This window comes from Moschus berezovskii, chromosome 9 (assembly GCF_049115385.1).
Source record: "Moschus berezovskii isolate FMDL1 chromosome 9, NW_MosBer_1.0, whole genome shotgun sequence".
Taxonomy (NCBI): domain Eukaryota; kingdom Metazoa; phylum Chordata; class Mammalia; order Artiodactyla; family Moschidae; genus Moschus; species Moschus berezovskii.
Window position 1 is genome coordinate 47995121 of NC_142468.1, and position 24752 is coordinate 48019872.

The following is a 24752-nucleotide window of genomic DNA, read 5'->3' on the forward strand; positions in this document are numbered from 1 at the left end:
CTTTATTTTGTTACTGCATTGTTTTCAGAGGAGATGGACTGTACTTCAGTCTTTCTTATTTAATTGAGGATTGCTTTATAGCTTAATACGTGATCAGCATTGTAGATATCCCATCTGAGCTTTTTCTGTTTTAGTACATAAGTTTTGGGGCTTCTATATCCCTAATAATTTCTTTCAACTTTTGCTAGTGATCCTAGTAATCTTTTAAATGCTTTTTCCTTAAAAATATTCTATGTGATATTAGTTCAGCTACATTAAATTTTAGTTCAGTTGGTAAAGAATCCGCCTGCAATGCAGGAGAGCCCAGTTCAATTCCTGGGTCAGGAAGATCTGCTGGAGAAGGGATAGGCTACCCACTCCAGTATTCTGGCCTGGGGAATTCCATGGACTATAGTCCATGGGGTCTCAAAGAGTTGGAGATAACTGAGTGATTTTCACTTTCACTAAATTAGGTTGGTATCCTCCTTGATAGAACCTTTTATAGCCCTTTATTTACATTTTATTGTGTGTTTATTCATATCTTATAGAAAAACAACTTGATTTTAAAATTTAATTTCAGAATTTTCCTTTTTATGGGTGAATTCTATATTGTGGATGAATTAGTTCTATTACTTTTTTTATTTTTATTTTATTTTTTTCTATTCTTATCTTCAGAATTCTATTACTTTTTAAAAAATTTACTATTTCTCCTCATTTTACTCTATTTCCTTTCCAGGTTTATTTTCTGTAGATTGAGTTTTCTTTACTTTCCCTGTTTTCCATTAAATAGATTGAAGTTATCTACACTATTTATTTTAATAAAGTAGATAATTTTTAAAATATTTTATTAAAATACTTTTCAATTTTTAAAGTTGATCAATAATCCTGTCTTAAACACACACACACACACACACAGACACACACACACACACACACAAAGATCTGAAAGTGTTAGGCTTTGGTTACTACTCTCAGTGCCCACATTAGGTAGGAGGCAAGTCTGAATGTCATGTCTGAAAATGATATGAAAAACCCAAGGTCAAAGCCCATGGACTTTAACTGGATTCCAAACATATCTCCTAGGTTTCCAGAGAATCCACTTTTGTAATTTTGTCATTAAGTTCCTTTTATAAAACTTTCTGTGATAATTGGGGAATCTTTTTGAGCCCTTTCTATATAGTAAAATGTTTTATTTTTTTTCCAAAGAAAAACAGTAAAATGTTTTTTGTATTTTTCTGGCTAGGTTGTCAGATTAGTTTTTCAGTATATAAAATGAATATACTAATATTTCTAGAAGATTGTTGGGGAAGTAAAATGAGATAAATTGAGAGCACTTCAACCATTTTGGACACATGGTGAAATGTGAATGTTACTTGCTTAGTCATGTCCAACTCTTTGGACCGCATGGACTGTAGCTCACCAGGCTTCTCTGTCCATGGAATTCTCCAGGCAAGAATACTGGAGTGGGTTGCCACTGCCTTCTCCTGGGGCTCTTCCCAACCCAGGGATCGAACCTGGGTCTCCCACATTACAAGCAAATTCTTTACTCTTTGAGCCACCAGGGGAGCCCCTTGGACACATAAATATGTAGTAAATATTAGTTATTATTTTTATGATTGTCTGCTTTCACCACACAGCTTTCCACAGATGCATGAGTGACTTTCTTAGTTACAAAAGAGAACAGTAGAATAGGTTCCCTTTAAGAATGATGCTCACCCTTTTCCCTCTTTTCCTTTTATAATATCCTTCTCTTTCCTCTTTCATGACCTCTATCAGAAGATTTATAAAAACTCAGTCTCTGTCCCAACTGATGAGAACTAGACCTTTCCACATTAAAATGTCCAAAGTTTCCCCCAGTGGAGAAATTAACATAATTTTTGGCCTCTTATATTTAATAAGTTACTCATCTTATACCACTTTCTTTATACATATATATTCATTGAAAGCTTGAATTGGAGAAAACCCGATACTGATAGTACATGACAAATTTGTCCTAATTTGTTATCAGATCAAGTTCCTTGTCATGTATTGGCATGAAACAAAACTATCTTTTAAAGTGTATATCCTGTATTGTCCTCTTCTTAAATTATTGAATCATCTGTTTTATCACTGTTCTACCTTCTTTATTTGGACTCAATCTATTAGTTACTTAAGTCAGTGGTAATGCGAGTAAAAACAAATTACCTAAAGTGTTCCATGTAGAGGCACATAACTTTTAGTCTCTGTACGTTCTGCTATAAAAATTTTGCCTGAGTGATTTTACCTTCTGGGGTCAATCTTATGTAATGATTAGTCTGATTAAAAAATCAGTCATGAAATTGTGTCTGTTTTTATGCTCAGGATCTTATTCTACCATTGTTCTGTCCTCATAACAAATTTCAAAGGTCACATTTATCTAACCTTTGCTCTGCAAATCTTTCTGATTCTTTTGTCCAGAAATAGCAAAATGATACATAGAGGGCAGTAAATTGATTTCTTTTCTAAAAAGCATGCATTAAGCACATGAAATACACTTCAAAACAGAAAGCATACTTTCCCCCTAGAATTATCAAAATGTGATTGTTTTTAACTATAAGAAAATGACGGTTCGCATATTCCTATGAGGGAGTACAAAAAGAAAAACAGAACTTTATTAGTTAAGTCACTGGTTAACTTGGGAGCGGGGGGAGAGAAAAGGTATGTGGCAAATGGAGGCAGCCAAGCTTTGTTCCTATTGTGTCAACAGTTGTTAGATTGGAATTTTGGTGGCCTCAAAACACTGGTAATTGTTCTCGGTAGGAGGCTTGACTGCTTTATTTCCTAGACTCATTCTAATTTCCCCATATATCTGTCAATAGGAAAGGCAATTCCAGAGTGCTAATTGTTCAGGAAGTGATTTAGTAGGGCAACTTGTTTTAAATTCCAGTTTCTCGGAGCAGGAATTTTTAACAAAATTTATGTCTAAAGTATGAGCGTCTTCCCCTTTGTAGTCATAGGTCATACTTGGCTACTAAGTCTTACCTGAGTGAAAGTGTTCCTTGTTCTCATTTCTACAGATCAAGGCACTGTTGAAACACAATAAAATTGCCTTATTTTCTGGAATCACTGCAGTCGTATAAAAGTAATGTTTGTTATATTTTACTTCTCTGCAAAAGCCTGATATCCTGGCTATAAATATAAAAATTACTGGAAGAATATGGGTCAAGCCATGCCTAAATTTGAAAGATTAACCTATTTTTTTATTTTAGTGCTTTTTTGGTTTATAAATTACTTTTGCAGTGAGCATAGATTTTGTTATTACAGAACATACATTTTAGCTAATATTACGTTGACTGTACAAGATTTGAAAAGTTTAGAAACATTTAAAATAGATTAGTGGCAAGTCTCCCAAATCGCTGAATCCACTCTGTCCCTCAGTCCTAATTCCAGTAATTAGGATTCTGCTTGTTCTTCGAAACATCTTCTCCATATGTCTGGTTCCTTGTTTACCTAGACCCTCTCTTGATAACATAATTCCAGTTCCCATCCTGTCACATCAGCTAACATCCTATTACTTGCACCAAGTTATCTTTCTATCTACTCTGAGTACTTGTATGCGTGGGTATATATGTGTATATATTTTCTCTTCCCATTAATCCAATTCTTAATCCAAGGTAAGTGGCAGACCATTTCCCATGGCTCATTTTAGGGTTTTCCTTTGTTTTCTTCTCTTTTGTTTTTATTCAGTGCCTGATATCCTAAGTTTTCACCTTATTCCACAAAAGCTATGTCCTTGTAATCTTATTTGATCTGCTCTTATTTTGCTGCTAAAAATACACTCTTTTCCTCAGTATACCATATTCCCCTGAGATGATCATATCAGATATATTTTTCCATGGTTTCCTTAGCTATTGATTTCCTGAATTTATATACTGACCATTGTTCTATCTTATGCTTTGCTGGAATAAGAAATATTTTCATAAACCATTTATTTAGAGTGATTTTCAGCTTTAGTAAACACATGCCCATATCCCCAAAATCAAGAATGAAAAACTCATATTATCATTTTCTTGAGACTGGGAACGTATACCCTCTAGTGAATTATCTTATGTTTTTGTACAGCTTCTATAGCTTTCAAATGTTATGGTTTATTTTAATGCCCTATTCAATTGATTTTTGATGTGCTGTCTGATAAATTTTCCATGTTTCTTCTTTTTTGAAATTAGCTTCTATTCTCATGAAATGGACCATGCCTCTTTAACCAAACCAAAACACGCATCTCAATTTCAGTGAAACCTCAGCTGTCTATCAAAACTGTCTTTCATTTGCTTTTCATCAACATGTGTAATATTTTAGCAAGTGTTCCTTATATTAATACTCTTACTACAGCCTAAAGATTTAGAGGACTGACTGTGTATCACTTGAATTCAATAAAAAGAAAATGGACATAGGGAATTAGATAAAATGTGTTAATCATTAAATTTAAATTATGTGGATAAATTCATATTAAAAAGCAACTGCTTGCTTAAATCTCGGCTTCCCTGATAGATCAGTTGGTAAAGAATCTGCCTGAAATGCAGGACACTTCAGTTCTATCGCTGGGTCAGGAAGTTCTGCTGGAGAAGGGATAGGCTACCCACTCCAATATTCTTGGGCTTCCCTTTCAGCTGGTAAAGAATCTGCCCAACTCTGCTTTCTAAGTTAATATGTATCTCTCTCTTTTCTTGTGTTCAGTAGCAGAATGTTCTATTCCTACCCAGTACTGTCCCAGTTAGAATTGTTGTTTTTTCCCCCTACTAAGACAACAAATTATGTAATTGCAAATATACCTGAACTCCATTCTTTTTTTTTTAGCTAAACCAACAGTTCTGTACTATGAACACACACACATCACACAGTCCCCCAGGCCCTCAGCTCGGAACATAAAACTGTCTATGTAGAACTAATGGTATATCTCTTATGCCAAGAATCATTCAGTTCACTTCAATGATACTGAATATCACTCTGCTAGGCAGTAAAGGGGAAGCAAAGATGAATAATACATGCTTCTAATTCTAATAGAACAGTTATTTTCAAGACATGACATCTTCATTACAGAATGAAACCAAGAGATGTATTGACTCAGATTATCTTTATTGAAAAGTGATGGATCCACTTGTTCTATGTAAACCCTAACACAGGGTTCCCCTACTTGAGAAGTTCCCATATTTTGAACACACTTTTGGTGTGTAGACTCACTTGAAATGTAAAGAATTTGATCAGACCCTCATTGAGTAGCAAGGCTGGATCTTGCTTTTCAAAAGATAGAAAAATTTTTAGTGAAGATTAGCTTCCTGGTAGGGAAACTCCTTGTACCATTACCAGACATATTCTGGGGAAATGCCTGGTGAGGGGAATTATTGATAAAAGGAAAAGTGCTGTTTCCATATTTTGGAATTGAAGAATAATAGAAAGGTAGCCATTTCAACACTGTGGGAAGATACTCTGAAATGAGATTTAAGGATGATTAATGAAAAACACAAGCAGTTCCCTTCTAGTGTTGCTTATCAGCTAGACTCCTACAGGATTTATGTAAACAACTATTCATCAGGCATCAGGTGGTTGTGGGGAATTGTTTGTAAATGTAACTTCAGAGAGTACTGGTCTTTCTCTCCAGTGAGTCACCAGCAGAGTGGGAAATGAGAAACAAAGAGACTCATCTAAACAAATCTGAAGTATGAGAACTCTTACTTAGCATTTATTCAGTGTTTGAAGTCTATGGGCTATATTTGTTACTATCACAGTTTGATCATCAACACACAGTAGACAGAGCAGGAAATTGAGGATTAGAGAACTTAAGTCTCTCCATAGATTATAAGACTCTTAAGTAGCACAACATTCGTTTCATGCCATGAAAAGCTGTACCCTAACACTCAGAGACAAGACAGCTCCTGCCTTCTGAAGCCCATTTCAACAGTCATGCAACAGAGCCTGTGCTCAGAAACTCAGGTCTCTGGGCTCCTTGTTCAGTGTTCACTTCACCAATGGCTTCCATGTACTGTTAAAAATTATCTCCGTTCAGTCATCTGTAAAGATGTGGATGGAGCTACAGTCTGTCATACAGAGTGAAGTCAGACAGAGGAAAACAAATATTGTATATTACTGCATATACATGGAATCTAGAAAAATGGTACAGATTAACATATTTACAGGGCAGGAATAGAGATAGAGGCATACAGAATGAACAAGTGGACATGATCTAGAATTAATTTGGAGATTAACACTGACATATGTACACTCGGTTCGATTCGGTTCAGTCGCTCAGTCGTGTCCAACTCTCTGCAACCCCATGAATCACAGCACGCCAGGCCTCCCTATCCAACACCAACCCCCGGAGTTCACTCAAACTCACCTCCATAGAGTCGGTGATGCCATCCAGCCATCTCATTCTCTGTTGTCCCCTTCTCCTCCTGCCCCCAATCCCTCCCAGCATCAGAGTCTTTTCCAGTGAGTCAACTCTTCGCATGAGGTGGTCAAAGTACTGGAGCTATATATACACTACCATGTGTAAAATAGATAGTTAGTGGGAACCTGCTGTGTAACACAGGGAGCTCAGCTCTGTGATGACTAGATGGGTGGGATGGGGTGGTGAGGGAAACCACAGAGGCAGGGGATATATGTATACATAAAGCTGATTCACTTTGCTATACAGCAGAAACTAACACAACATTGAAAAGCAATTATATCCCAATAAATTATTTATATATATATATATATATCCCTTTATGGTAGTGAAAGCAGTTCCCTGTAGAAAGATCTATAGAAGTATACTTCGGAATTGGGGAGGGGTGTCATGTTACTGAGGATGTCATGTTAGAATCAGGGAGGTGAGGCCTGGTTAAGATACAAAAGAGGAATGAGGGGTGTTTGTAGAAATTTAAAATCAGCATTGAGAATACTTTCCATGACTTCATAATTTTACCAAGAACCAACTTAGACCAAGGATAGTATTATAAATTCCTTTTGACTTTTGAATTGTTGTTCCCTGAATATCTATCTCAACTCATAGACTAGATTAGGCTCTGAGCAGTGATCCAGCAGTGAGCATGAGGTTCATCATCCTTGTGCTCATGAAATAACAGGATACAGGATGTAGTCATTATCAAGAAACCAGAGCTATGTGCTGCCATGAAAGAACCTTGCACAGCAGTGGAGCCCAGTCCAATGTGAAAATTAGGGATTTTCTGTATTCAAGTTACTGAATTGGGCCCTGGAGCATTGAAGGAAGAATATTTGAGCAGAGTCACTGTGATGACTGTCATCACTTAAATCAATAATTGGAGTCCTCTCAAGATAGCATTTTCAGGAAAAAGTGATAACATGTTTTGTTTTATGTTGGACTTCTCCAGATCCATTGATGTACCTTACATTGGTAACTTCTCTCACCTTTCCAGAAAATACATGTGTTCAAGAAGACGCTACAGGCACTGATCTACCCCATGTCCTCCACCACCCCGCACAACTTTGAGGTCTGGACGGCTACAACACCTACCTACTGTTACGAGTGTGAAGGGCTCCTGTGGGGCATTGCCCGGCAAGGCATGAAGTGTTCAGAGTGTGGAGTGAAGTGCCACGAAAAGTGTCAGGACCTCCTGAATGCCGACTGTTTGCAGAGTGAGTACTCAGGTGAAGAAGCAGGTGTGCAGAGCTGGTCTCATCTTCAGCTCTTGCTAATTCTCAACAAATCATATCCAGTCACACAAAGTTATACACACTGTCCGTCAATCACCTAACTGACTTTGTTGACCCTGGCACTGCCAGATTCCGCAGAATAACTACTTGGATTTCAATGGCACTTGGCCCAAGTAGAAAATTTCAAAGTGACTTCCAATCTGTATTCTTACTTTCATCTCATAATAAATAGCCCCACATGGTCAGTGGGAACATGTAAAGTCATGTTCCTCAAACAGGGTTAACGCATCCCTGAGGTGACTGCAACTGGAACTCTTTCCCAAGCCTGCTTGACTTCTGCCTTCTGCAAGCAAGCGCCATGCATGCTCTTCTGCAGCCCCTGTTCAGACCTTGAAATTCAGAGGTCGTGTATCTGAATGTCAAAGACAAATCTAACTTACCAGATAGGTGACCTGGAAAAAGTTTTTCTAACTTCTCAGGGCTTCATTTTTCTTCCTTCAAATAAATAGGAATAATAAAATTTACCTTAGTTGTTTATTTTGAAAACTAAATGGGAAAGTTGCTGCTAAGAATCTGACACATAGTAGATGCTCAGTGAATATTAATGGCCTCTCCATTATTTTGTATTTCTGAATAAGTACATGTCACTTTGATTTTATGACAGGTTATCTTAGATTTTTCATTTCTGAAAAAAGAAAACCCTTTATACTGGTACTTTAAATTAGGTCCTGAAATGCCAAAGCTCTAAAACACATATTATTGACTTTTAACTGCTGAATTGATTTGTCTGCGGACCTTAAATAACTAAAAAAGTACTACTGAAGAACTCTATTTAAACATGGATTTTCATTTTCAAATGATGTGTTTTTCACATTTAATATTGTTCCCTTTGTTTACTATTTATTTGAATGTGTTCAGTGTAAGGTGCATGGTTTGCCTGAAATTGAGGGAGGAGAGGAAAATGTCAAAATAGAGATTAAATAATAAATGCTGGTGGGCTGGCTGTTGTAACAGTTCACACACATTGTACACTTTCCTCTACCTGGTTAATATTCTCCCTATACAACCAGATCAATTGAGACTGTTAATGGTAATGGATATGTTTTTTAAAGCAAAATCCGTTCTGTTCCGTTCTGTCGCTCAGTCGTGTCCGACTCTATGCGACCCCATGGACTGTAGCCTACCAGGCTTCTCCGTCCATGGGATTCTCCAGGCAAGAATACTGGAGTAGGTTACCGTTTCCTTCTCCAGGGAATCTTCCCGACCCAGGGATCGAACCCGGGTCTCCCGCATTGGAGGCAGACGCTTTAACCTCTGAGCCACCAGGGAAGCCCCGTAAAGCAAAATAGTACTCCTTTAAAACATAAAATGTATACTTAGGAATGAATGCTTATAAGGAAGGGAAACTGATACAGTATTACCCAGCCAAGTTACCTGCAACATCCCATCCTACAATTACAATTTAGTCTACCTCTTTTAAAAGTGAATTGTGAACCAGTGTCTTTTTTTTTTTTTTTGGTAATTAATTTATTTTTTATTGGAGGCAAATTATTTTACAATATTATATTGGTTGGTTTTGCCATACATTGACATGAATTCGCCCCGGGTTTACATAAGTTCCCCCTCCTGAACCCCCCTCCCACCTCCCTCCTCCCTTTATCCTCCCTCTGGGTCATCCCTGCATGACAGCCCCGAGCATCCTATAACATGCATTAACCCTGAACTAGTGATTCATTTCACATATGACAACATACGTGTTTCAATGCCATTCTCCCAAATCATCCCACCCTCACCCTCTCCCACAGAGTCCCAAAGACTGATCTATACATCTGTGTCTCTTTTGCTGTCTCGTATACAGGGTTATCATTTGCATCTTTCTAAATTCCATATTCCATATATATGCGTTAGTATACTGTATTGGTGTTTTTCTTTCTGGCTTACTTCACTCTGTATAATAGGCTCCAGTTTCATCCACCTCATTAGAACTGATTCAAATGTATTCTTTTTAATGGCTGAATAATACTCCATTGTGTATATGTACCAAAGCTTTCTTATCCATTCGTCTGCAGATGGACATCTAGGTTGCTTCCATGTCCTGGCTATTATAAACAGTGCTGCAATGAACATTGGAGTACATGTGTCTCTTTCAATTCTGGTTTCCTCGGTGTGTATGCCCAGGAGTGCGATTGCTGGATCATATGGCAGTTCTATTTCCAGTTTTTTGAGGAATCTCCACACTGTTCTCCATAGTGGGTGTACTAGTTTGCATTCCCACCAACAGTGTAAGAGTGTTCCTTTCTCTCCACATCCTCTCCAGCATTTATTGCATGTAGACTTTTGGATAGCAGCCATTCTGACTGGTGTGAAATGGTATCTCATTGTGGTTTTGATTTGCATCTCTCTGATTATGAGGGATGTTGAGCATTTTTTCATGTGTTTGTTAGCCATCTTTATGTCTTCTTTGGAGAAATGTCTGTTTAGTTCTTTGGCCCATTTTTTGATTGGGTCATTTATTTTTCTGGAATTGAGCTGCAGGAGCTGCTTGTATATTTTGGAGATTAATCCTTTATCCGTTGCTTCATTTGCTATTATTTTCTCCCATTCTGAAGGCTGTCTTTTCACCTTACTTATAGTTTCCTTTGCTGTGCAGAAGCTTTTGATTTTAATTAGGTCCCATTTGTTTATTTTTGCTTTTATTTCCAATATTCTGGGAGGTGGGTCATGGAGGATCCTGCTGTGATTTATGTCAGAGAGTGTTTTGCCTACATTCTCCTCTAGGAGTTTTATAGTTTCTGGTCTTACATTTAGCTCTCTAATCCAGTTTGAATTTATTTTTTGTGTATGGTGTTAGGAAGTGTTCTAGTTTCATTCTTTTACAAGTGGCTGACCAGTTTTCCCAGCACCACTTGTTAAAGAGACTGTCTTTTCTCCATTTTATATTCTTGCCTCCTTTGTCAAAGATGAGGTGTCCATAGGTGTGTGGATTTCTCTCTGGGCTTTCTATTTTGTTCCATTGATCTATATTTCTGTCTTTATGCCAGTACCATACTGTCTTGATGATTGTGGCTTTGTAGTAGAGCCTGATGTCCGGCAGGTTAATTCCCCCAGTTCCATTTTTCTTCCTCAAGATTGCTTTGGCTATTCGAGGTTTTTTGTATTTCCATATAAATTGTGAGATTATTTGTTCTAATTCTGTGAAAAATATCATTGGTAGCTTGATAGGGATTGCATTGAATGTATAAATTACTTTGGGTAGTATACTCATTTTTACAATATTTATTCTTCCAATCCATGAACATGGTATATTTCTCCATCTATTAGTGTCCTCTTTGATTGCTTTCAGTAGTGTTTTATAGTTTTCTATGTACAAGTCTTTTGTTTCCTTAGGTAGATATATTCCTAAGTATTTAATTCTTTTCGTTGCTACAGTGAATGGAATAGTTTCCTTAATTTCTCTTTCTATTTTCTCATTATTAGTGTATAGGAATGCAAGGGATTTCTGTGTGTTGATTTTATATCCTGCAACCAGTGTCTTAAGAAACAACCATATTAGGGCAGTGATATTTTGAGAAAATAGGTAGGAAAACAATATTGCCATATGGAAACTTAGATCTCTTAAAGAAAAAAATGATGTAGGTCGTACTTAAGAAATGAGCTCATTCTTCAGGTCTTTCAGAGACGAGAGATGCCATGCACTCATAAGCTTTAGAAACATTTTCATAGTCTGTTTCCATTCCTTCAGATAGCATGCTTTATTTGGTAATGGTTAAATACATGTGGCAAACTTTTCATTGAAGTTATTCATTAAAATATATGTAAATTGGAAGAATCAGATATAGTACAAAAAATGAAACTAGACGTGTATCCCCTAGGAAAGCGATATTTTCCTTAATAACTCCTTATATTTCCCTGAAACTCACATTCTCACACTGAATGGAAAGAGGTTTTGCTAACACGTAAATTCAGCTTCACCACTTACTACAATAACTATCAATAAAATTTAAAGTTGTCTTAGCAAGCTAATGTTCAAAATTCTCCAAGCTAGGCTTCAATAGTACATGAACTGAACTACCAGATGTTCAAGCTGGATTTAAAAAAGGCAGAGGAACCAGAGATCAAATTGCCAACATCTGTTGGATCATAGATAAAGCAAGAGAATTCCAGAAAAACATCTACTTCTGCTTTATTGACTATGCCAAAGCCTTTAACTATGTGAATCACAACAAACTGTGGAAAATTCTGAAAGACATGGGAATACCAGATTACCTTACCTGCCTCCTTGACCTCTGTATGAAGGTCAAGAAGCAACAGTTAGAACTGGACATGGAACAACAGACTGGTTCCAAATCAGGAAAGGAGTATGCCAAGGCTGTATATTGTCACCCTGCTTATTTAACTTATATGCAGAGTTCAGTTCAATTTAGTTCAGTTCAGTCGCTCAGTCGTGTCCGACTCTCCGTGACCCCATGAATCACAGCACGCCAGGCCTCCCTGTCCATCACCAACTCCTGGAGTTCACTCAAACTCATGTCCACAGAGTCGGTGATGCCATCCAGCCATCTCATTCTCAGTCGTCCCCTTCTCCTCCTGCCCCCAACCTTTTCCAGCATCAGAGTCTTTTCCAGTGAGTCAACTCGTCGCATGAGGTGGCCAAAGTATTGCAGTTTCAGCTTTAGCATCAGTCCTTCCAATGAACACCCAGGACTGATCTCCTTTAGGATGGACTGGTTGGATCTCCTTGCAGTCCAAGGGACTCTCAAGAGTCTTCTCCAACACCACAGTTCAAATGCATCAATTCTTCGGCGATCAGCTTTCTTCACAGTCCATCATGTGAAATGCTGGCTGTGTGAAGCCTGAAGTAGAACCAAGATTGCTGGGAGAATTATCTGTAACTTCAGATATGCAAATGATACCACCCTTATGACAGAAAGCGAAGAGGAACTAAAGAGCCTTGATGAAAATGAAACAGAATAGTGAAAAATCTGACTTAAAACTCAACATTCAAAAAACTAAGATCATGGCATTCGGTCCCATCACTTCATGGCAAATAGACAGGGAAACAATGGAAACAGTGACAGAGTTTATTTTCTTGGGCTCTAAAATCACCATAGATGGTGACTTCAGCAATGAAATTAAAAGACCCTTATTCCTTGGAAGAAAAGCTATGACCAACTTAGACATCATATTAAAAAGCAGAGACCTTACTTTGCCTACAAAGGTCAGTCTAGTCAAAGGTATCTTTTTTCCAGTAGTCATGTATGGATGTGAGAGTTAGACTGTGAAGAAATCTGAGCGCCGAAGAATTGATGCTCTCAAACTGTGGTATTTGAGAAGACTCTTGAGAGTCCCTTGGACTGCAAGGAGATCCAACCAGTGAACCCTAAAGGAAATAAGCCCTGAATATTCATTGTAACGACTGATGCTGAAGCTGAAGCTCCAATACTTTGGCTCCCTGATGCAAAGAACTGATTCAACTGGAAAAGACTCTGATGCTAGAAAAGGTTGAATTTAGGAGGAGAAGGAGATGAGGGAGGATAAGATGGTTGAATGGCATCACAGACTCAATGGACATCAGTTTGAGTGAGTTCTGGGAATTGCTGATGGACAGGGAAGCCTGGCGTGCTGCAGTCCATGGGGTTGCAAAGAGTAGGACACGACAGAGCAAATGTACTGAACTATAGAATTAGTGATATTTCCTTAAGAAACTTCTCTTCTCATTGCTTTAAGCAAAAAAGTTTTTATGGTGGAACCTTGTTTGAAATACCCCCGTGTGTGCCAAAATCAAAAGAAAAGGAGAGAATAAAAATTTAAAGAAGTGAGAGTTGGAAAGCATAGCTAATGCATTCTCCTGTAAACATAGGTTCTTCAATTTACTTCTCAAAATAATCATTCAATTTCTGTTTGAATACCCACAGAGAAAATTTAACAGTATGGCAGGCAATTTGTATTAGAAAATTCTAGCTTATAAATTAAAATTTGAACCAATTTTAGTAACTGGTTCAAAATAACCTCTAGTAACTTCTATTGTTTTAAGCCAAATCTTATCTTTGAAGAAAACATTTAATAAATTGTCTCCTATCTTGTTTAATAGTTTTACAAGATAATAATCATTTTTAGATTCCTAGAACCCTCATTATTTTGCTAATTCTTTTCTGAAAATGTTACTCTCTGTCAATATACATACACACATACAAAGATAAAACAAAAGGAAGCAAAAAGTCTATATTTGGGTTTGACCAATGACCAATTCACAATAAAGGATATTTAAAGTCACTTCATTTGAGTTTGGTATTTCAATTTTATGGAATATTGGGTCTGTGAGTTACATACTTGCAGTCAAGTGAAGTTAGAGCAGGTGATAAGCCCACCCACCATTGCAGTACCTCCATGCATGTTCAGAGATTCATGGAAATGTCAGATGAGTTCCCCAAACAGCCTCATCTCAGTTCATGTCTGGCTGATTTTATTTGGAGGTTCTACACTTCACTGCCTTCCTGGCCCAAGGCTTCCATCCATGCGAAGTAGAAGGTAGAAACAGAGAACAGCAAAGAGAAACAGAACGATGCTTGAGAGAAGAGCACTGACCTGTCACAACCCTCTTTGCTCCAGGCTGGTAGGAGTGGCCAGATTTCATCTAATTTTTCTTAAATTAACTCATTTCTGTCCTGTTACTTGAAAATACAGTTACTGTTTTTTGCAAACAGCATTTGGGGATGGAAGAATTGAAATGCAGCTAATGGAGAAGTAGTTTCTCACCCTGAAGGATATTTTTTTAAAAAACTTTACTATGTTGCTTTGGTTTCTGCCATACAATAATGCAAATCAGCCATAATTATACATATATCCCCTCCCTCTTAAGCCTGCCTCTCCTCCCATTACCTCACCTCTCTAGGTCATCACAGAGTGCCAGACTGGGCTTCTTATGTTATACAGTAACTTCTCACCAGCTATATCTCTTGCACATAGTTAGCGTATGTATGTTGATGCTACTTTCTCCATTTGTCTCACTCTTTCTGTCCCCCACTGTATCCTCAAGTCAATTCTCTATGTCTGCTCTTCATTCCTTCCCTTCAAATAGGTTCATCAACACCACTCTTCTAGATTCCATATATATGCATTAATATACAATATTTGTTTTTCTTTTTTTTATATTTATTTTAATTGGAGGCTAATTATAGTATTGTATTGGTTTTGCCATACATTGACAGGAATCAGCCATGGGTGTACAGGTGTCCCCCATCCTGAAACCCCTCCCACCTCTTTCCCCATCCCATCCCTCTGGGTCATCCCAGCACACCAGTCCTGAGCACCCTGACTCATGAATCGAATCTGGACTGGCGATCTATTTCATGTATGATAATATACATGTTTCAATGCTATTCTCTCGAATCATCCCACCCTTGCCTTCTCCCACAGAGTCCAAAAGATTGTTCTTTACATCTGTGTCTCTTTTGCTGTCTCGCATATAGGGTCATCGTTACCATCTTTCTAAATTCCATATATATGTGTTAATATACAGTATTGGTGTTTTTCTTTCTGACTTACTTCGCTCTGTATAATAGGCTCCAGTTTCATCCACCTCATTGGAACTGATTCAAATGCATTCTTTTTAATAACTGAGTAACATTCCATTGTGTATACATACCACAGCTTTCTTATCCATTGGTCTGCTGATGGACATCTAGGTTGCTCCCATGTCCTGGCTATTGTAAACAGTGCTGTGATGAATATTGGGGTACACGTGTCTCTTTCAATTCTGGTTTCCTCGTTGTGTATGCCCAGCAGTGGGATTGCTGGGTTCTATTTCCAGGTTTTAAAGGAATCTCCACAGTGTTCTCCATAGTGACTGTACTAGTTTGCATTCCCACCAACAGTGTGAGAGGGTTCCCTTTTCTCCACAGCTTCTCCAGCATTTATTGTTTGTAGACTATTTGCATTTTTACATTTTTTAAAATTTATTTATTTTAATTGGAGGCTAATTACTTTACAATATTGTATTGGTTTTGCCATACATTGACATGAATCAGCCGTGGGTGTACATGTGTTCCCCATCCTGAACCCCCTCCCACCTCTTTCCCCATCCCATCCCTCTGGGTCATCCCAGTGCACCAGCCCTGAGCACCCTGTCTCATGCATTGAACCTGGACTGGCGATCTGTTTCACACATGATAATATACATATTTCAATGCTATTCTCTCAAATCATCCCACCCTCGCCTTCTCCCACAGAGTCCAAAAGACTGTTCTATACATCTGTGCCTCTTTTGCTGTCTCACATATAGGGTCATCATTACCATCTTTCTAAATTCCATATATATGTGTTAGTATATTGTATTGGTATTTTTATTTCTGGCTTACTTCACTCTGTATAATAGGCTCCAGTTTCATCCACCTCATTAGAACTGATTCAAATGTATTCTTTTTAATGGCTGAGTAATACTCCTTTATGTATATGTACCAAAGCTTTCTTATCCATTCGTCTGCAGATGGACATCTAGGTTGCTTCCATGTCCTGGTTATTATAAACAGTACTGCAATGAACATTGGAGTACATGTGTTTCTTTCAATTCTGGTTTCCTCAGTGTGTATGTCCAGGAGTGCGATTGCTGGATCATATGGCAGTTCTATTTCCAGTTTTTGAGGAATCTCCACACTGTTCTCCATAGTGGTTGTACTAGTTTGCATTCCCACCAACAGTGTAAGAGGGTTCCCTTTTCTCCACACCCTGTCCAGCATTTATTGTTTGTAGACGTTTGGATAGCAGCCATTCTGACCAGCATGAGATGGTACCACATTGTGGTTTTGATTTGCATTTCTCTGATTATGAGTGATGCTGAGCATCTTTTCATGTGCTTGTTAGCCATCTGTATGTCTTCTTTGGAGAAATGTCTGTTTAGTTCTTTGGCCCATTTTTTGATTGGGTCGTTTATTTTTCTGGAATTGAGCTGCAGGAGTTGCTTGTATATTTTGGAGATTAATCCTTTATCCGTTGCTTCATTTGCTATTATTTTCTCCCATTCTGAAGGCTGTCTTTTCACCTTGCTTATAGTTTCCTTTGCTGTGCAGACGCTTTTAATTTTAATTAGGTCCCATTTGTTTATTTTTGCTTTTATTTCCAATATTCTGGGAGGTGGGTCATGGAGGATCCTGCTGTGATTTATGTCAGAGAGTGTTTTGCCTATGTTCTCCTCTAGGAGTTTAATAATTTCTGGTCTTATGTTTAGATCTTTAATCCATTTTGAGTTTATTTTTGTGTATGGTGTTAGAAAGTGTTTTAGTTTCATTCTTTTACAAGTGGTTGACCAGTTTTCCCAGCACCACTTGTTAAAGAAATTGTCTTTTATCCATTGTGTATTCTTGCCTCCTTTGTCAAAGATAAGGTGTCCATACGTGCATGGATTTATCTCTGGGCTTTCTATTTTGTTCCATTGATCTATTTTTCTGTCTTTGTGCCAGTACCATACTGTCTTGATGACTGTGACTTTGTAGTAGAGATTGTAGTCAGGCAGGTTGATTCCTCCAGTTCCAATTCTTCTTTCTCGATTGCTTTGGCTATTCAAGGTTGCTTGCATTTCCATACAAATTGTGAAATTATTTGTTCTAGTTCTGTGAAAAATACCGTTGGTAGCTTGATAGGGATTGCACTGAATCTATAGATTGCTTTGGAGAGTATACTCATTTTCATTATATTGATTCTTCCAATCCATGAACATAGTATATTTCTCCATCTTTTGTGTCCTCTTTGATTTCTTTCACCAGTGTTTTATAGTTTTATATATATAGGTCTTTTGTTTCTTTAGGTAGTTACGAAAGAGTTGGACACGACTGAATGACTGAACTGAACTGAATTCCTAAGTATTTTATTCTTTTCGTTGCAGTGGTGAATGGAATTGTTTCCTTAATTTCTCTGTTTTCTCATTGTTAGTGTATAGGAATGCAAGGGATTTCTGTGTGTTAATTTTATATCCTGCAACTTTACTATATTCATTGATTAGCTCTAGTAATTTTCTGTTGGAGTCTTTAGGTTTTTCTTTGTAGAGGATCATGTCATCTGCAAACAGTGAGAGTTTTTCTTCTTCTTTTCCAATCTGGATTCCTTTTATTTCTTTTTCTGCTCTGACTGCTGTGGCCAAAACTTCCAAAATTTTGTTGAATAGTAGTGGTGAGAGTGGGCACCTTTGTCTTGTTCCTGACTTTAGGGGAAAGGCTTTCAATGTTTCACCATTGAGAATAATGTTTGCTGTGGGTTTGTCATATATAGCTTTTATTATGTTGAGGTATGTTGCTTCTATTCCTGCTTTCTGGAGGGTTTTTATCATAAATGGATGTTGAATTTGTCAAAGGCTTTCTCTCCATCTATTCAGATAATCATATGGTTTTTATCTTTCAATTTGTTCATGTGGTGTATCACATTGATTGATTTGCGAATATTGAAGAATCCTTCCATTCCTGGGATAAAGCCCACTTGATCATGATGTATGATCTTTTTAATATGTTGCTGGATTCTGTTTGCTAGAATTTTGTTAAAGATTTTTACATCTGTGTTTGTCAGTGATATTGACCTGTAGTTTCCTTTTTGTGTGGTATCTTTGTCTGGTTTTGGTATTAGGGTGATGGCAACCTCATAGGATGAGTTTGGAAGTTTACCTTCCTCTGCAATTTTCTGGAAGAGTTTGAGTAGGACAGCTGTTAGCTCTTCTCTAAATTTTTGGTAGAATTCAGCTGTGAAGCTGTCTGGTCCTGGGCTTTTGTGTGCTGGAAGATTTCTGATTACAGTTTTGATTTCTGTGCTTTTGATGGGTCTGTTAATATTTTCTATTTCTTCCTGGTTCAGTTTTAGAAAGTTATACTTTTCTAAGAATTTGTCCATTTCTTCCAAGTTGTCCATTTTATTGGCATATAGTTGCTGATAGTAGTCTCTTATGATCCTTTGTGTATCTGTGTTGTGATTTCTCCATTTTCATTTCTAATTTTGTTGATTTGATTCTTCTCCCTTTTTTTCTCAATAAACCTGGCTAATGGTTTCTCTATTTTATTTATCTTCTCAAAGAACCAGCTTTCGCTTTGTTAATTTTTGCTGTGGTCTCCTTTGTTTCTTTTTCATTTATTTCTGCCATAATTTTTATGATTTCTTTCCTTCTACTAACCCTGGGGTGCTTCATTTATTCTTTTTCTAGTTGCTTTAGTTGTAGAGTTAGGTTATTTATTTAATTTCTCTCCTGTTTCTTGAGGTAGGCTTATATTGCTATATTCCCCTTAGCACTGCTTTTACTGAATCCCATAGAATTTGGGTTGTTGTGTTTTCATTTTCATTCACTTCTATGCATATTTTTATTTCTTTTTTGATTTCTTATATGATTTGTTAGTTATTCAGAAGCGTGTTGTTTAGCCTCCATAAGTTTGTATTTTGAATAGTTTGGTTTTTTTTTTTCTATAGTTGACATCTAATCTTACCGCATGTGATCAGAAGAGATGCTTGGAATGATTTCAGTTTTTTAAACTTACCAAGTCTAGATTTATGACCCAGGATATGATCTATCCTGGAGAAGGTTCTGTGTACACTTGAGAAAAAGGGGAAATTCATTGTTTGGGGTTGAAACGTCCTATAGATATCAACTAAGTCTAACTTGTCCATTGTATCATTTAAACTGTGTGTTTCCTTGCTAATTTTCTGTTTAGTTGATCTGTCCATAGGTGTGAGTGGGCTATTAAGGTCTCCCACTATTATTGTGTTACTGTTAATTTCCCCTTTCATTCTTGTTAGCATTTGCCTTACATATTGTGTTGCTCCTATGTTGGGTGCATATATATTTATAATTGTTATATCTTCTTGGATTGATCCTTTGATCATTATGTAGTGTCCTTCTTTGTCTCTTTTCACGGCCTTTATTTCAAAGTTAATTTTATCTGATATGAGTATTGCTACTCCTGATTTATTTTGATCTCCATTTGTGTGAAATATCTTTTTCCAGCCCTTCACTCTCAGTCTGTATGTGTCCCTAGGTTTGAGGTGGGTCTCTTGTAAACAGCATATATAGGGATCCTGTTTTTGTATCCATTCAGCCAGTCTTTGTCTTTTTGTTGGGGCATTCAACCTATTTACATTTAAGGTAATTATTGATAAGTATGAGTACATCATGAGAAACGCTGGGCTGGAGGAACCACAAGCTGGAATCAAGGTTGCCGGGAGAAATATCAATAACCTCAGATATGCAGATGACACCATCCTTATGGCAAAAAGTGAAGAAGAACTAAAGAGTCTCTTGATGAAAGTAAAAGATGAGAGTTTAAAAGTTGGCTTAAAGCTCAACATTCAGAAAACTAAGATCATGGCATCTGGTTCCATCACTTCATGGCAAATAGATGGGGAAACAGTGGAAACAGTGGCTGACTTTATTTTTGGGAGCTCCAAAATCACTGCAGATGGTGACTGCAGCAGGAAATTAAAAGACACTTACTCCTTAGAAGGAAAATTATGACGAACCTAGACAGCACATTACAAAGCAGAGACATTACTTGGTGTCTGTCTAGTCAAAGCTATGGTTTTTCCAGTGGTCATGTGTGGATGTGAGAATTGGACTGTGAAGAAAGCTGATCACTGAAGAATTGATGCTTTTGAACTGTGGTGATGGAGAAGACTCTTGAGAGTCCTGTGGACTGCAAGGGGATCCAACCAGTCCATTCTAAAGGAGATCAGTCCTGGGTGTTCATTGGAATGACTGATGCTGAAGCTGAAACTCCAATACTTTGGCCACCTGATGCGAAGAGTTGACTCATTGGAAAAGACTCTGATGCTGGGAAACATTGAGTGCAGGAGGAGAAGGGGGAAACAGAGGATGAGATGGTTAGATGGCATCTCCAACTCGACGGATATGGGTTTGGGTATACATGGGAGTTGGTGATGGACAGGGAGGCCTGGTGTGTGCTGCGATTCATGGAGTCAGAAAGAGTCTGATATGACTGAGCGACTGAACTGAACTGAATTGATGATCCCATTGACATTTACTTTGTTGTTTTGGGTTCGAGTTTATACACCTTTTCTCTGTTTCCTGTCTAGAGAAAATCTTTTAGCATTTGTTGAAGAGCTGGTGCTGAGTTGGTCAGCTGGTGGTGCTGAGTTCTGTCAGCTTTTGCTTGTCTGTAAAGCCTTTGATTTCTCCTTCATATTTGAATGAGATCCTTGCTGGGTACAGTAATCTGGGTTGTAGGTTTTTCTCCTTCATCACTTTAAGTATGTCCTGCCATTCCCTTCTGGCTTGAATATTTTCTATTGAAAGATCAACTGTTATTCTTATGGGAATCCCCTTGTGTGTTATTTGCTGTTTTTCTGTTCCTGCTTTTAATATTTGATCTTCATTCATTTGAATAATATGTGTCTTGGGGTGTTTCACCTTGGGTTTATCCTGTTTGGGACTCTCTGGGTTTCTTGCACTTGGGTGGCTATTTACTTCCCCATTTTAGGGAAGTTTTCAACTATTATCTCCTCAAGTATTTTCTCATAGCCTTTCTTTCTGTCTTCTTCTTCTGGGACTCCTATAATTCGAATGTTGGAGCACTTAACATTGTCCCAGAGGTCTCTGAGGTTGTCCTCATTTCTTTTAATTGATTTTTTTCCCCTCTCTGCTTCATTTATTTCCACCATTCTATCTTCCACCTCACTTATCCTTGCCTCAGTTATTCTACTGTTGGTTCCCTCCAGAGTGTTTTTGATCTCAGCTATTGCATTATTCATTATTGATTGACTCTGTTTTATTTCTTCGAGGTCCTTGTTAAACTTTTCTTGCATCGTCTCAATCCTTGTCTCCAGGATATTTATGTGTAACTCCATTTTGTTTTCAAGATTTTGGATCATTTTTACCATCATTATTCTGAATTCTTTTTCAGGTAGACTCCCTATCTCCTCCTCTTTGGTTTGGTTTGGTGGGCATTTATCACATTCCCTTACCTGATGAATATTTCTCTGTCTTTTCATCTTGTTTAGATTGCTGTTTTTGAGGTGGCCTTTCTGTATGCTGGAAGTTTGTGGTTCCTTTTTATTGTGGAGGTTCCTCCCTGTGGGCTGGGTTGGATGAGTGGCTAGTCAAGGTTCCCTCGTTAGGGAGGCTTGCATCAGTGTTCTGGTGGGTGGAGCTGGCCTCTTCTCTCTGGTGTGCAGTGAAGTGTCCGGTAGTGAGTTTTGAGTTGTCTGTGGGTTTGGTGTGACTTTTGGCCACCTGTGTTTTAATGCTTAGGGTTATGTTCCTGAGGAGAATTAGCTTGGTATGTCTTGCTCTGAAACGTGTTGGGTCTTGGGTGGTGCTTGGTTTCATTGTAGGTATGGAGGCTTTTGGATGACCTCTTGTCGATTAATGTTCCCTGGTGTCAGGAGTTTTCTGGTGTTTTCAAATTTTGGATTTAAGCCTCCTGCCTTTGACTTTCAGTCTTATTCTTAAAGTAGCCTCAAGACTTCTCCATCCATACTGCACCAATGAGAAAACATCTAGGTTAATGGTGAAAAGATTCTCCACAGTGAGGGACACCCAGAGAAGTTCACGGAGTTACATGGAGAAGAGAAGAGGGAGGAGGAAGATAGAGGTGACCAGGAGGAAAAGAGGGGTAATCAAAAGAGGAGAGAGCAAGCTAGCCAATAATCACTCCCCTATGTGCTCTCCACAGCTTGAAACACTCAGAGAGGTTCCTGGAGTTACATAGAGAAGAGAAGAGGGAGGAAGGAGATAGAGGCAACCAGGAGGAGGTGGGGAGTCAAAGGGAGAGAGACAGATCCAGTCAGTAATCAGTTCCCTAAGTGTTCTCCACAGCACGGAACACCCAAAGAGATTCACAGAGTTGAGTAGAGAAGAGAAGGGGGAGGGAGAAGATAGAGGTGACCTGGGGGAGAAAAAGGAGAGTCAAAAGGGGAGCAAGCAATCAAGTCAGTTATCACACTCCTGAGTAAAAATGGGTACTGACGATTGGATTCTTAAAGGTACAGAATTGATAACAAATAACAGAAAGCAAAGATTAAAAATCTAGAGTAGAGGTTAGACTCTCAAAAATACAATGTTAAAAAAAAAGACACAAAAATTATTTTTAAAATATATGAAATTTGCTTTAAAAATAGGGTCTTTTTTTGCAAGGTAATAGTAGTTTATACAAATGAAAATTAAAGGAGTATTAAAGAACTTAAAAATAAAAAAGTTTTAAATTAAAAAATGATAATAGTAAAATATATCTAGGAATTTCTCTGGAGCTGTTGAGTGCAGTGTGGGGCCAGTTCAGTTGCAGATAGTTCCTTGTTCCAGCTTACACTTCTTCTCAAGGTCTATAGGCCCCTTCCAATGTAGTCAGTGCTAACTACAGGGTTTAAATATGTTGCACCTATCACTTCCAAAGCAATTCCCTCTTCTTTGTTTATTTTGGCTTCCTCTGTTTGCAGGTCTCTTCAGTATCTAACTTACACCCTGGCACAAGTGGGTGAAGGTGGTCACTTATTTAGGCTCACTTGTTCAGTTGTGCTGTGGGGAAGGAGGAACACTGCAAACAAATATCACTGTCATGTGTGGGGAGTGCTTGCAGTGTCTGGGCCACACTGGGTTTCCCCCACTCATGGCGTGTGTGCTTTCCCACTTTATACTGCTCAGGCGCTAGGTTGCTCTGCAGGAGAACTGTCCTAAGTGGGCCCTGGGTTTCGTGCACTTCCCAGGTCTAAGCTGCTCAGGTTCAGGTTCTCAGGTACTCCACAAAGGCACAGACTTGGTTGGGCCTGCATTTTGTGCCCTTCCCAGGTCCAAGCAATGCAGGCGACCAGGTGTTTGTTTAGTATACTTTCCCCAGGTGGGCAGTGCATCTTATTGCCTCCCTGGTCGCAGCCCCTTGCTTTCCTGGGTGCACAGCAGGAGCACCATCTCAGGTGTGCTATGTGTCTCCTCTTGGGAGCTGATCTCTGGCTGCGACCCTCCTGGCTGATGTAAACCACCAAGGATCCCAGGAAGCAACTGGGAACCTGCTCACAGTTTGGCGGAGGATGTGTCTCTGGGGCTGAGATTGCCCCTCTTTCCAGCTCTGGCTGTCACCTGCCTGCCTCTCTGCCTCCAGCGGGGGAAGGGCTGGCCTACAGCTGACTAGCTGTCCTCTGGTATTCACTTGGTCCTTTGTTGTGTGAGTTGGCCAGGTTGTGCCTTATAGCTTTTCTCGGGAAATTTCTCTCTCTCTCATTATTTTTTTCCCCCGTCTCTGGCTATCCCAAAGTTTGGGTTGCTGTCTCACGTTAGCTCCCTCAGATTGTCCTCAGGGCATTCAGCCCTGGTCCTTACCCTAAGCATGCAGCCCATGTCTCCCTCTTAAGCCTCCGCTCACTGCTGGTGGATGCAAGCTTCTGGGTTACTTCTCCACTGGGAGTTGCGGTTAGGTGCATAATCTGTGGTTTTTTATTTTTTTCTCCCAGTTATGTTGCCCTCTGAGATTCCAAAACTCCCCACAGACCTGCCAGTTTCCTGGTGTCTGGAAACTTATCCTCCTTCATGACTCCTTCCCCAGGATAGGTCTCTGTCCCTAACTCTTTTGTCTCTCTTTTTGTCTTTTATATTTTGTCCTACCTCCTTTCAAAGAGAATGGGCTGCCATTCTGGCTGCCTGGTGTCCTCTGCCAGCATTCAGAAGTTGTTTTGTTCACTCTGTATAACAGGCTCTAGGTTCATTCACCTCACTATAACTGAATCAAATTTGTTCTTTTTTATGGCTGAGTAATAGTCCATTGTACATATGTTCCACATCTTCATTACCCATTCATCTTTCAGTGGACATCAGGGTTGGTTCCATGTCCTGGCTATTGTAAATAGTGATGCAGTGAACACTGGGTTACATATATATATATTTTTGGTTTGTGATTTTCTTAGGCTATATGCCCAGTAGTAGAGTTGCAGGGTCATATGCTAGATTTTTTTCCTAGTTTTTAAGGAATCTCCATACTGATCTTCACAATGGTTGTATTAGTTTACATTCCCACCAACAGTGTAGGAGGTTTTCCTTTTCTCTGCAACCTCTCCAGCATTTATTGTTTGTAGATTATTTGATGAAGGTGATTATGACTGACATGAGGTGATACCTTATTGTAGTTTTGATTTGCATTTCTCTAATAATTAGAGAAGGAAAGTTATGACCAACCTAG

The 24752-nt window shown here is 38.5% G+C and overlaps 1 protein-coding gene across 2 annotated transcripts in view; it reads left to right on the top strand.

Annotated features, from left to right (window-relative positions):
- UNC13C (unc-13 homolog C) overlaps positions 1-24752 on the top strand; it is a 691503-nt gene that overhangs the window by 285434 nt on the left and 381317 nt on the right. For both annotated transcript variants that reach the window (XM_055436715.2, XM_088839621.1), the window contains one exon: positions 7371-7590. In XM_055436715.2, the coding sequence (XP_055292690.2) occupies positions 7371-7590 (220 nt within the window). The remainder of the gene's footprint in view (positions 1-7370; positions 7591-24752) is intronic.